We start from the raw sequence: 13,865 nt of genomic DNA on the forward strand, positions 1-13,865 counted from the left end.
ACTCCTTTCGACTGCCTATTAACCTTAGAGGGTCTGGCAAAGCGTTCCATAAAATGGGACCAGCAACCGAGAAAGCTCTATTCCTTGTCACGCTCAGTGCTGCATTTTTTACTGAAGGAATTTCTAGTAAGTTTTTACCTGTTGATCTGAGCTCTCTCTGTGGAACATAGCCAAGTGGAATCAGTATTGTTCAACAAAGAATTAATTAACATGATAATTTTATATTGGATTCTATGTTTAACTGGTAGCCAGTGTAGTTTATGCAAAATTGGTGAGGTATGTTTTTTTAAAGGGGTGCCAGTAAGACGTCTAGCCGCCGAGTTCGAAATCAGTTGTAGAGGTCTAATAGTAGAATCAGGTAGTCCCATATATAGACCATTACAATAGTCTAAGCCTGACAAAATCAGCGCTTGCAGCACTGAACGATAATCATGAAAAAATAAGAGAGGACGTAATCATTTTAAAACATGTAATTTAAAAAATGAGGTCTTTACCACTTTGGAAATGTGTTGCTTTAACGATAGATTAGTATCAATCCACACTCCAAGATTACGGGCTAGCTTAGTAACCTGTATCACTTCCTTACCTAAGTTTACGCTAGCTGGTGGGGCATTGGTAGGATTTGATATAAAGCTTAGACAAAGAAGTTCAGTTTTCTTTTTGTTCAGTTTTAAGCGATTATGGGCCATCCACTGTTCGATTGTACTGATGTATATCTGAATCAGAGAGAAGGTATCAGACCAGGATGACTTATTAGGGACAAACAGCTGAATATCATCAGCGTAAAGTTTAAATTGAACATTCAATGAAGACAAAATCTGGCACAAGGGTAGAAGATAGATGTTAAACAATATTGGAGACAATGAAGAGCCCTGAAGGACACCTGTTGATTGAATATATCTTTGAGAGGAACAAGCGCCTATGTTGATTTGGCAAATACGATCTGAAAGAAAACTCCCAAACCAGTCTAAGACCGTAGATTTTATACCTATAAATTGTAAGGCAGAGACATCAATAGTTTATGGTCCAGCGTGTCAAACGCTGCTGAAGTATCTAATAAAATGACCACATAATCAGTATAAGAATCGAAGCCTCTAAGGAAAGTGTCAAAAGAGGATAGCAATAAGGTCTCAGTAGAGTGTCCCTTCCTAAAGCCATGCTGATTCGGGTGTAATATGTCAAACTCTGATAGATAATATTTGAGTTGGTGTAAAACTACCGATTCCAAGATTTTTGCTAAAGAACATAAGGAGGCATCCTTACCTGGATGACTGGCTAGTGGTGGGGTCTACCCAAGCAGGGGTATTGGAGTCCCTGCAGAAGATGATCCAGCTCCTTCAGATGCTGGGGTTTGTTATTAACTTCACCAAGTTGAACTTTGTTCCTACCCAAAGAATCAAATTCATCAGGGCATAAATAGACTCCCTGGAGGAAAGATTGTTCCTTCCATCAGAGCAAGGATTCTGTCTTCAAGCCTTGCTCCACAACCTACTGCAGCTGGATCAAGTTCTGGACCGAACAGTTCTGGTTGTCCTGGGGCACATGGTGGAGGCAGTGCATGTGGTTCCCATGACTTGTCTCAACATGCGGATTCTCCAGTGGGGCCTCCTTGCCCAGTGGGATCAGTTGCTTCAGCCCTTGTTGTTCCCAGTGAAGGTTACCATAGATATGAAGGGGTATTTCCAATGATAGCTTGGCCCAAACGTTCTGGAGATGGGAGCTTCCCTTCAGCTTCTGCCTCAAGTAATGCTGGCAATGGATACATCCGCTAGGGGTGCAGATACGGGTTCTTTTTGAACCCAAGCAGTCTGGTAATCAGCAGAATGCCTGTTTCAGATCAATCTCCTGGAGCTACGAGCACTCAGACATGCATTGAGAGTCTTTTCACATCTCATTTGGGTAAAGAATTCTGATCCAGACCGACAGTCAAGTAGCAATATTCTACATGAACAAGCGAGGAGGCACAGGGTCATGAACCATCTGCCAGGAATCCTTAATTTGGGAATGGGCTTGCAACCACAGAACCTTCCTATAAGCAACCTAACTTCCAGAATCTCTAACACATTGGCAGATTCCTCAGCACAGTATTTCATCCCCACAAGTGGTCTCTAAATCAGACTGTGGCAGACAGGTTTGATATCTGTGATTGTCCATCAATCAGTTGCATCAGAGGACAATAGTAAAGTAGAAAAATTATGCTCCATTCTTCAAAGCAAGTTCAGATCTGCTCCAGACTCTTTTCTGTGCAATTGAGATGCAGATTTGCTGTATGCTTTTTCACAACTTCTGTTGGTGCAGAAAGCACTCAAGGACCAGGTGCACCTGATCCTCATTGCTCAAATGTGGCCCAGAAAAGTGTGGTTCTCTTACCTCATCAGATTGTCATCAGCTTTCTGATCCCTCTGGGATCCGACTTTGTTGACACAAGAGGAGGGTCGTCTATTTCATCCAAACCTTCCCCCTCTCAACTTGATGGCATGGATGTTGAGCGCTTGCTAATCTCATTATCCGAGGAAGCTGAGGATATTGTAATCTCCTCCAGAAATCCTTCAACTAGAATAGCTTACGGCTTCAAATGGAAAAGATTTTCATCCTGGTGTCAAACTTCCTGGACCCATTTGCTTGTGAGCCAAAGGAGTTACGTCAGTATGTATGTATGTATGTATGTATGTATGTATTTATTTATTTAGAGTTTTTCTATACCTGCATTCATGATTAAAAACCACATCATGCCGGTTTACATATAACAAGGGGGTGTGAACAAAAAACGGAACATAAACAAGTGCAAAGAGTTCCTAAAGTTTCATTACAACAAGGTTTATATAACTGGGGAGAGAATTAGAGTAAGATAACCGAGCAGGTAGGATTAACTATTTACATTATATTGTGAAGTCTCTTATAAGATGTTGCTGTCATACAATTGGGATCTGGGAAGGCGTGTTCTGGGATCTGGGAAGTACTTATTATTAGTCTCCTCCTCACGTCTCAGAACGTCTTTGGTCAAAATGCATCTCAGTACTAATATGGCTTAACATGTTCAAATGGCTGGCAATCTAATATCCATATATCCTTTAGTTTTGAAATTCATGAAAAGCTTGTGCATACGAGACCTCCACTCGCTGTAGAACCGGTGCCATGGGCACAGCTAATGGAACCACCTTACGAGCCATTGGAGTTGGCTTCCTTAAAATTTCTCACCTGGAAAGTAATGTTTTTTGTCACCATTACATCATATAGAATAATTGGCAAGCTGTTGGTTCTAGTCCATTAATCACTGTACATGCAGTTTTTCCACAAAGAGTGGTACTCTGCACACACCCCAAGTTTCTGACAAAAATAATTTTGGCGCTTCATCTGAAACGAGCCATTGTTTCCCGTGTTCTTTCTCGACTTTTCATTCTCTTATGATCCTAACAAGTTAGGAATAGCAATTGCCAAGTGCATGTTGCCCAACTGGCTAGCAAACTGTATCACATTGCTATGCTCTGGCTGGCCTCCAGATCAGACGTTTGTCAAGGATCTTTTGTTTCCAAGTACTTAAGAAATAGGGGCACCTGCATGCATATGTACTGATAAAGATATGTAGTAGTATAGAGTGCAGCAGTAAGAAGGGTAATAGTGTTTGTTTTGTTTTATGTATTTTTATAGATGTTTTAATGTAACTGCCTTGATAACTTTGCTGATGGTGCAGCATGTATATTTCTAAATAAGTTAAGTAAGAGCCATAGCTCCCTCAATGGCTCATCTGTGAGCCATGTCTGTCCGACTTTTGTAAAGCTGCAGCTAGGGTTGACAGTTCACACTTTCACGTCCCATTACTGTCCGGATAATCTGTCAAGAAGTGACAGTAACTTTGGGCAAGCAGTTTTGCACAGCCTGTTCACCAGTAGTCCACCTTCAGCTTGGGTCTCCCAATGTGTCAGGGCTAAACTTAGCCCTGATTGTCAATGGAGAAAGCAAGTAAATGGGGTTCTCGTAAAGAGTAGGATGAATTAGCCATGCTTAATACCCACCTGCCCTCCTGTAGAGTCAACTACCTAGCTAAAGCTAAGTTCTGTAATCACTGAAGGGCTCAAAAGGGAACTTCCACGCATGATCAGCAGAGCTAGGAGAGAGGGGTGCATTTGACATCAGATGACATCACCCACATGTGGTGACTAAGGCATCCTGCTGTCCATGGAGAACCCCCATTTACGGTAAGCAAGCTTGCTTTTTATGATAATGTGAAGATTACTCAATCAATAAACTGTAACTTATTTTCTTTTGTATTTAGTGGCCCTCAGATTCTCCAGAAACATCCTCCAAAGAGATTTCGGCTGGCTCGCAGGTTGTGGGCGTCCTGGCTGTCCTCATAGCCTGCTTTTCTAGTGGATTTGCTGGAGTTTATTTTGAGAAAATTTTAAAAGAAACAAAGCAATCTGTGTGGATCAGAAACATTCAGCTTGGTGAGTGCAGCATTTGTTGGCTGGGACGTGCAGCAGGACTTGTGCTGTCTCTGCTCTCTTACTTTCTCCTCCCGTCACTGGGGCCTTGCCGATCTCGCTGGTCATCTGTTGTCTCCCTGCCCAACCACTGCCACTTCTATGGCTCAGTGTGCTCATATCAACATAGAATATGATGACTGAAAAGCTCTTTATGACTCAGCTAATCTGATCAGGTTCATTCTTGAGGCAGTGCCAGACTCCCCCTGATCACTTCTGTCTCCTCACTTCTTTACAATGAGGTTTTATCAGTGCTTATCCCAGACTGTCTTGAATTCTCTTTTTGTTTTCACCTCCACTTGAAGTCCTTTTCATGCACGCATCACCCATTTAGTCAAGAAATATTTTCTGATGTTCCTTTGAGCTTTATACTTTTCTTCTAGACCAAGGATCCCCAAATCTGATTCTTGAGGGCTGCAAACCAGTCTGGGCTTTAGTATTTCCAAGTAAATATGGATGAGAGATATTTGCATGTACTGCCTCCACTGTATGCAAATAGATCGCATTCCACATAAAAGAGAACATTGCAGAAATAAGGGCAGTTTTGTCGCTCTGGGAATTAGATCTACTTGAGGGATCTGCCAGGTACTTGCAGCCATTCTCAGAGACCGGATCTTGGGCTCGATGGACCTTGGTCTGACTCAGTATGGCATTGCTTTTGCTCTTATAGTTTTGCTTCCAGGCATTGTATACCTGGTTGACCGCTGACCCTTTGCAGAGATTGTCCAGGAAGGGGAAGGTTGGGAGGGTAAGATATTGAGAGAAGGTAGATCTCTGGCATGCTCTAGGGGGGGATCTTAAAGTACTGGTGCACCCCAAGCCTGTAACTAACTCTTGAGGTCACCTGAGGACTCAGAGCTGCACATTTCAGAGTCTTTCACCCAGAAAAGGAGAAAATAACTTGCAGAGTGCAAATTGTCTTCATCCGGTGTAGGTGTATAGTGCTAAATTTAGCTGTGATAATATTATTGACAAGGGGAAATTTACCTATGGCACGAACAAGGCTGTCATAAATTATTCCTAAACCTAGTAAATACCCTTTGCGCCCCAAGTTGTATAAACTGTGATACAAAATTATTTGGCCAAGGTCATGGCCAGCAGGTTATCCCGTATTCTTTCTGACTTAATTTTGGATTCCCAGTTTGACTTTGTCAAGGGATGTCATTCGGTGGTCAGTGTTCACATACTGATCGCTTCTATTGAGAGAGTTAATCTTTGTCTTCTACGTTTGTTATTAAGTTTTGATGCTGAAAAGGTCTTTGAGAGAGTCAACTGGGACTTTGAGACGCTTCGGTTTTATGGATTTCAAAGCAATTTTTTGAAATTAACTGTTTAATATTCTTGTCCTATAACCTCTGTCCTGCTTACTGGTGCATTTCCTGAAGATATTCCTTTACATTGTGGTACCAGACAGGACTGTACTTTTTCTTTTATCTTAAAACCCTTTTCTGAGGTCTCTGGATAGTTATCCCTGGTGTTCCTATGAGTGTGGTTTCCTTTAAATTATCAGCTTTTGCAGTTGATCCGCTACTTCATATTCTTAATCCTAGAGTCCCTCCCTAGAGTTATTGTCTGAATTCACTAAATATGGAGAACTGTCTGCATTACGCTTAAATTTAGACAAATCTGAAGTGATGCCATGTGGAACTTTTATCTCAGCTTCATGGGAGGATGCGTTTCTGTTAAAAAGGGCCACTGACTCTCGAGTATTTAGGAGTGATTATTGTTAGAGACCCCGCTTATTCTCTCATTAATTTATCTCATTTGTTAAACATCATGGCTAGGACACTGCGATCATAGGTATCGTCCCTTTTAACGTTGAGCAAGATCCAACTTTTTAAAATGATTTTACTGCCAAAATGGGTTTGTTTTCTATGCTTCTGATTTATCTTCCTTGTTCTATTGAACATTTGGTGGTTAAATTCTGGAAAAGATATCTATGGCCTGTAAAGAAGCCCTACATAGCTCTTAATACTTTAGTGAAAGCATGGTCTCAGGGGGATTTGGGCTTACCTGGTTTAAAATACCACCACCTCTAATATATCCTTGTTGTTTTGCGATTCAGTATAAATACTTCAACCATAAATTTAGCTGTAATACACTCTTTAGGTAATTTTGCAACCCAATGGACTCTGCCACTTTAGTGTGTGCAGGGATTTTATTTCCATGATCTTGAAGGCTGGTGACTCTTATTTTGTGTGTTTTCAGGGTTTTTTGGAAGCATATTTGGATTACTGGGTGTGTACATTTTTGATGGGGATCGTGTCTCGCAGAACGGATTCTTTCAAGGATATAACAAACTAACCTGGACAGTGGTAGCTCTGCAGGTAATGTAGCCTGGATCGTATGTTTAATGAAATTCTGCCTGTGGTACTCTACAGAGAGATGTGCGAAGCTTCTACTTTGGTACCACTCCCTCTGAAAAGGAGATGCTTGCCTTCTAGGTCAGATCTGGACAGCACTTCCTTTTATGTTTCATTGTCTGAAGAGAGATGGTGAAGCTCAGCTTGTGCTCTCCAGCCTTGCAACTGCATCAGACACCACTGATCAAACTGTATGTTTCAATGATTCTCTTAACAGGTGTAAATGTAAGATACTATTGTAGCAATCTTCCAAAGCCAAAAGTGCACTTACGTAGGTAAATCCTATGGACAATTCAGTGGCATGTACTGGAGCAATTTTCAAAAGCCAGGTAACGCAGGATAAGTGCATTTACCCAGTTTTAAGCTTGTAAATGCTTTTGAAAATCAAGCCCTTTGTGAACAGAAACTGACGAAACCTCTGCATGGTAGAAAGTTAAATATGACATCATTCAGCAATCTTAGATGCAAAATTACTATTTATTTGCTGGTTATAACAGATTGAAAATAATAAAACAGTGAATATGATGTGTGCAACGGTTTGGAGAGACTTCGTCGATTCATTAGTTTTTTAAAGCTGTTAACATTGAAACATACAATTTAACTGGGAGCCTCTAAAGTTTTGTGCACTCAGCTATATAACTTGAAATCTATACTGCCAGGTTCTGGAACAAAATGTTTCTGCATATCCTGGCTCTGGACCTCTGGAGTCCTTTTGTGTTGTTCGCATAAGTTCCCCCAGTACAGTGGTTCTCAACCTTTCTAATGCCGTGACCCCGAAATACAGTTCCTCATGTTGCGGTGACCCCTCGCCCCGCGAGGGCGGGGCTTTGGTCATATGGGGGCGGGGTTATGGATGGGGTTGGATTTTAGTGCATACTTATTTATTATGACATTTATAAACAGAACCACCATTCCTCATAAAACAATAAAATTAAGAAACATAAAGCATCAGTTATAATAGTAAAACCATACTAATAAAAGAATATTTTAAAATTACTGATAAATAGAATTTCTATTAATTAAAATCATATACATTTTTATAATTTCCCAAACACCAATAATATTTCAAAACAGCACATATATCAAATAACACACAATAATTAAAACTAATAAGGATTTTAAAAAGCCCCTGCTGTCCATACATGGGAGCTCTTGATTTCCAGTCACCCTGATATTGTCGAGGATTAGGAGGTTATCCTCTCTCACACAGACTCACATGTCCATTCTCTCTCACACATACACTCACATGTCCATTCTCTCTCACACATACACTGTCACATACTTACACATTCATGCTCTTATACCCACCATAACCTCTCGCTCTCACAGACACTGATACACTCTCAGGGTGTAAGACACTCTCTCCCCCCCCTCACACACACTCTTACTCCCCTGGATTTTCTCATACACACTCATGCTCTCACTCTTACTGGCTCCCTCACAACCTCAGAGCCTCTCAGATAAAACTCTATGCAGCAGAAATAATGCTGAATGTTGAGAATTGTGTTATGCAGACTAATCTGGAAAATGCACTAATTTCTACATGAGTCATAATGAATCAGTCCTCAGCTGCAGGCATCAATTGATTATCCTGGCTCCCTTTATGTTTGCCAAATACAGTTCATGTGTAACAGCAATCCTAATTCTCCACCAGATCAAGCTGATTTCACATCCCACTTCATACTTTGTCACCTCCAGCTGAGTCAAACAATTAATCTAATTACTGCCACTGCTGCCACGTGGCTATTGGGGAGGCACTGATTGCTGCTATTGGCACTGAAGCCCATTCTGCTGCCTCCTCTGTGCAGACCCCGTGGGTTTCCACTTCCTCCATGTTGATCTCGTACATTGTGAGATCCGCCATAGAGAAAGTGCTACTCATGCACATTACCAAAGATTACATGTGCCAATCAGTAAAAAGTAATTTATTTATTTTTTTACATCTGCTTCCCTTTCTAATTTTTTGCCATTTCCTTTTATATTGCCTTTTTTTCTATTTCTTTTCTCTCCACCTGTCTTCTTCCCTCAAACACACAGTCAGGTTCTCATTCTCACATGCATTTCTCTCTCACAGGCTCTCACTGGCACAGGCTGTCTGAGTCTCACACACAGGCTCTCTCACACCCCCACATGCTGCCTTGCTCAAGCACAGACTCTCACTCTTACATGCTGTCTCTTTCACACACACAGAGGCTCTCACATGCTGTCTCTGCAAACACACACAGTCTCTCAACTCATCTCATACTCGCACACACCTCTCTCACACCTCTGGGCCTCTTCTTTACGGGTTGCCACAGGATGGGCTCTGCAGTGGCCCTAGTCTTCCCGGCCCCGCTGCTCCTCTTCTGCACGCGGCTGAAGCGCCTCTTCTACCCACGCGGCTGACGCGCCTCCTCCTTCCTCCCCGTGCGGCTCCGGCAACATTTGTCTTCCGGGGCAGGGCGGGCAGGAAGGAAGTAGGAGGAGCACCTGCAGTGGCTGATACACTTCCTTCCTGCCTGCGCGGCTCCAGCAACATACGTCACTGCGACATGCTAGCTTTTTGGGCCATGTCTCTTCCCTTTTGGGGTTGGAGGAGGCAGGTCGCCAGCTTCGCCCCGCCTCCCCGCAGCAGCCGCGGCACCGCAGACCGGCAAAAAACCCCAACAGCCCGGTACTGGTCCGCGGACCGGTGGTTGGGGACCTGCTTTAGGTGACCCCTGCGTTTTGGTCGTTCGACCCCCGCCGGGGTCGCGACCCACAGGTTGAGAACCGCTGCCCCAGTACATTATTTTTTTCACCCCAGCTATTTCCTCCTGCTCTTCCGAGCTTCCCTATTCCTACAGAGGTAAAAGCACCATGAGCCTTCCTTCATAGCTATCTAGGGCTTTTCCTCTTTCTAGTGCTGCCAGGGATTATAAAGTCCGACTCCCTGCAGGACCCGTTTGCGTGTGCTCTGCGGATGGCTGGTAGGTGTCGCTGTCGTGCAGTGGCTTGGGTCCTTCTCCCCCCCCCCAAGCCAGAAGAGGAACGTGAAGCTAAGTGTGAAGTCACCCAGTGAGGACCACAGCTGCTCTTCATTTGGCCGGTGGATAACTGAAAAGTGGCGATTATTTGAAGCCGTGTGGAGCTAAATTCTAGCCCCACATATTGAGTTATACAGCTAGAATTTAGCCGCATAATTCAGGGGCAGTCCAGGGATGGGTAGGAAGCATTTTGGAGTGAGCCAGAGTTAGTGACATAAGTTATGCGACTAACTCTGAGATTCGGAATTAGCTCTGTGGCTAATTCTGGTTGCGCCATAGGGCTGTATTAAAGTTAGCTGGCTATGCTTTAAGGAAGCTGGGTATATTCAGCAGTCTGGCTGCGCCGCTGAACATCCCACTTAAGGTAGCTGGATAGGTATGTCCGGCTAACTTAACTGGCTGCCTCGTGGCTGAATATGGCCCCCCCCCCCCCCCCCCCCGTAGGTTTTAATTGCTATCAGAAAATACTATTGGTAGCAGTCTTGCTTGAATAGCCTACAAGCTGCCATAATAAAGGTCCTATCCCAGACACATTATAGCGTCTCCGAGAACGATTGCCTGCTTCCCTTCCCTTACTGCTATGAAGCCATCTCATTCACATCCTGTTACCAGGGAGGGTAAAAGTTGCCAGTTTTTTTAACAGGGCTGTGGTTTGTGCTAATTATTTTTGTCTTGGCTGTTGGGCCATTGAGAGAGCAAAATTTACAAACCCCTTCTTGTTCCTAGCAAAGAGAAAAAATCCCCTGTTCAAAATAACCGTGAATTATTTTTTTCTCTCTCCCTGTGCTCCCCGTGCACTGCTGAAGGTGACTTCTGCTTGAGGTCACTTTTAATCCAGCTCCACGACTGAGGTGGACAGACTGATCTTCACATGTCCACTTTATGTTTACCACACAAAGGGCACACGCACTCGGCTGCATCAGAAAGTAAGAATCCCATGGGTTGTCCTAGCTCCTGCTGATCTCAGGGTTAACTTAGATTAATAATTTGTACATTGAAACTTTCAGGAGGTACACCTTCCATAGAAACGAAGTTCAGACTGAACTCTAATTCTGCCATGTATTCTTCAGTCTATAAGTACAAAGGAATGGTTAAGAGACCCTGCCTGTTGAAGTTGTGCACTTTACTGGTAGCCTGGACAAAAGACTGTGCCAGTCAGACTCTCTCCCTCTCCCCAGGCACTTGGTGGACTTGTGATTGCTGCTGTCATCAAATACGCAGACAACATTTTGAAAGGATTTGCAACCTCCCTATCCATTATCCTCTCGACATTAATCTCTTATTTCTGGCTACAAGATTTTATCCCTACCAGGTACAGTGTGGTCATCTCATTTTACATTTCTCGCACGTTAAATGTCAGGATTGGCAAGCTCTTAAAGATTTTGGTAGCTGAGAACAAACACATCCAATGCACGCCCTCTTGTCTAATGAATCATCTTAGAAACTTGGTAATTAAATGAAGAGCACTGCTGCTTACCTAGGTACACCAGTCTACCTCAAGCAGTGTAATTAATAATGAAAATATGCACGTCTTCAGTATCATTGTTTGTAAAAGAGTTTCAGCTTATGCCAAGATAGACAACATTGTGTAGAATGTACATAGATTTTTTTAAATTTAATTTACTATCTGGAAAGTACTTTTAGTTCCTGAACAATCTCAGCGTGTCCCGCCATGCTATGACAGGATGCACGGGATCCAGTGCCTTGACTGTGTCACTGAAGAACAGATGTGCAGGTTCACTGGAAAGGATGAGGTTGATTGGCAGTGAGGCCAGACATGCTTACAATTCCTGATGGTGAACAAAAGTGACTGAACAATAAACTAAACTATAGCTCAAGTAAGCTTTGCCCCGTCCTAACCCTTGAGAAAAAGGATCTTTGTTGCTCTTAGGAGCATCTGAGTTGCGCCAGCATCAGCATAACCTGGGCATGTGGCACCATCCGCCCAGTATAGCCGAACTACCCCCTTTCCCCTTCCCAATCACCATTTCCAGATAACCCTTTTTCATTTCTATATTCAGTGGATGAAACAGCCAGAGCAGTTTTAATTAACATACATGAAATGAGCAGTACTTTGTATTATGCCAGTGACTTTTACCATGGACTAAGAATCCTTTGTGGTTCCGATTTTACCATAGTGCTGCAAATAGCCCTGGCTAACTCAGCTTTTAAATATTGCTTCTAATAATTTAATTTCCTATTTAATTAGTCTTTTTGCAGTAGGCAAAATGATGACCCTTACTACTGGATATAAGGAGCTTCCCAAAAGTTTGTATATGCGTGTTTCACTTATCTAAAAAATATCATGTGCTATCCTTGCTGAAAAGGTTGATGCTAAGATTTTAAACAAATTACAAAGATTAATTTCTTTTTTCTTTTTCCATGCAGTGTATTTTTCTTTGGTGCTGTTCTGGTAATAATAGCCACATTTTTATATGGCTACGTTCCGAAACCTACAGGAAATCCGATCAAGGCATAGTAAAATGTTCTTAATGGACTGGTCCTGTGCTAGTTCTCAACAAAGACTGGATGCAGGGATCGTCAGGAGGAATGATAAATGAAAACCAGCTTTTGCATCTGGATTTCAACAAGAATCTGGTGGGGATGGCCTTGGACAGCAGAGGTTATAGGAAATAAGGCTATCTCCTTTTTGATGGAAGGGAAAGTTGAAATCATGGATGACCACCTGCATCTTCATAATAAAAGCTTGAAAGAAGCAGTGTTGCTGGTAACTAAGATTAGACATTTTTATAACTTGAAGTTTGACATTCCGTCACATTATTTTACTCTCTTTTTTTGGCTGCTGCAGAAAAATGTCCTATGCACTCTTTGCAAGAGCACAAGATGATGCCTGTTAGATTGTAGCTGATTTTGCAAACTGGACATTAATATTAAATCTTAGCGAAACAAATTTTAACTTGTCAATAGGTGCAATGTATTGATATCAATCTGTACTGAACACAAGTCATGGTTCTGATGAGCTTATTGAAACTATGAAAAGAAAAGTTAAGTATGGTTGGTTATTCTAGATTTTTATATTTAAAACAGATTTGGGGGAAAAATGTGCTTCATTTTGTATATTGGGTGTTTGTTGTCGTACATATCTGTTTTGGAGGATATGAATATATTATATGGAATGATGGGGAAAAGATTAAAGACAATTTTACCAAAGTATTCTAGTCTGACAACAGTTTTTGAAGGTAGCTATGGAAAAATATGTAAATATTTTGCAAAATATGAAATGTGATATCAGATAAGCAAGTTGTAAGGCAGAGCTTCCCAAACTTGTCCTGGGGACCCTACAGCCAGTCAGGTGTTTGGGATATTCCATAATGAATATGCTTGAGGCAAATTTTTATAATTAGAAACCCAGTACATGCAAATGTATGCCATACATATTTATTATGGATAACTTGAAAACCAGACAGGCTGTAAAGTCACGAGGACAGGTTTGGGAAATCCAGTTATAAGATATTAAAAACTTAGGATAAAGTCACTGGAAAGTTCTAGTGGCTGTTTTGATCTTGGAGAAAACAGGACAGTTTTGTGCTAGGTTCCATCTGATATAACCCATGTGTGAGGACAGACATCCTGCTGTCCTCTGAGAACTGCTGTTACAGGTAGGAAACTCCAGTTTACCTCGGATAGGCGTAATGAAAATGCTGATGTATATGAGCTTTCAATAGTACAATAATTAGTGCAACAGTTTGAAGGAATATTAAATTCATCAATGCACTCTATTCCTTCTTACATTAATAGTGATTGAGTGCGGCTTCTTATTAGGCACTCCAGGTATCATATAACCTTCATTGTCTTACATAGTAACATAGTAATGACAGCACAAAAAGACCAAAATTGTCCATCCAGTCTGCCCAGCAAGCTTCCCAAGGTAGTAAATGCCACTCTGTGCAGGTTACCCCCCCCCAGCTTTTTCATTCAGTCCCATCCTCTAGCCTTTAGGGATCCACAGTGTTTATCCCATGCCCTTTGAAATCCTTCACAGTTTTAGTCTTCAC

General features: G+C 42.1%; 1 protein-coding gene across 7 annotated transcripts in view; it reads left to right on the forward strand.

Moving 5' to 3' along the window:
* SLC35A3 (solute carrier family 35 member A3) overlaps positions 1-13,023 on the forward strand; it is a 153,644-nt gene extending 140,621 nt beyond the window's left edge. For 6 of the 7 annotated variants that reach the window (XM_029617949.1, XM_029617947.1, XM_029617950.1 and 3 more), the window contains exons 5-8: positions 4,274-4,445; positions 6,690-6,808; positions 11,028-11,161; positions 12,238-13,023. In XM_029617949.1, the coding sequence (XP_029473809.1) occupies positions 4,274-4,445; positions 6,690-6,808; positions 11,028-11,161; positions 12,238-12,328 (516 nt within the window). In that variant the 3' untranslated portion in view covers positions 12,329-13,023. The remainder of the gene's footprint in view (positions 1-4,273; positions 4,446-6,689; positions 6,809-11,027; positions 11,162-12,237) is intronic. The other variant, XM_029617952.1, reaches the window with a different exon arrangement.
* The last annotated feature ends 842 nt before the right edge of the window (positions 13,024-13,865 follow it).

This window comes from Rhinatrema bivittatum, chromosome 10 (assembly GCF_901001135.1).
Source record: "Rhinatrema bivittatum chromosome 10, aRhiBiv1.1, whole genome shotgun sequence".
Taxonomy (NCBI): Eukaryota; Metazoa; Chordata; class Amphibia; order Gymnophiona; family Rhinatrematidae; genus Rhinatrema; species Rhinatrema bivittatum.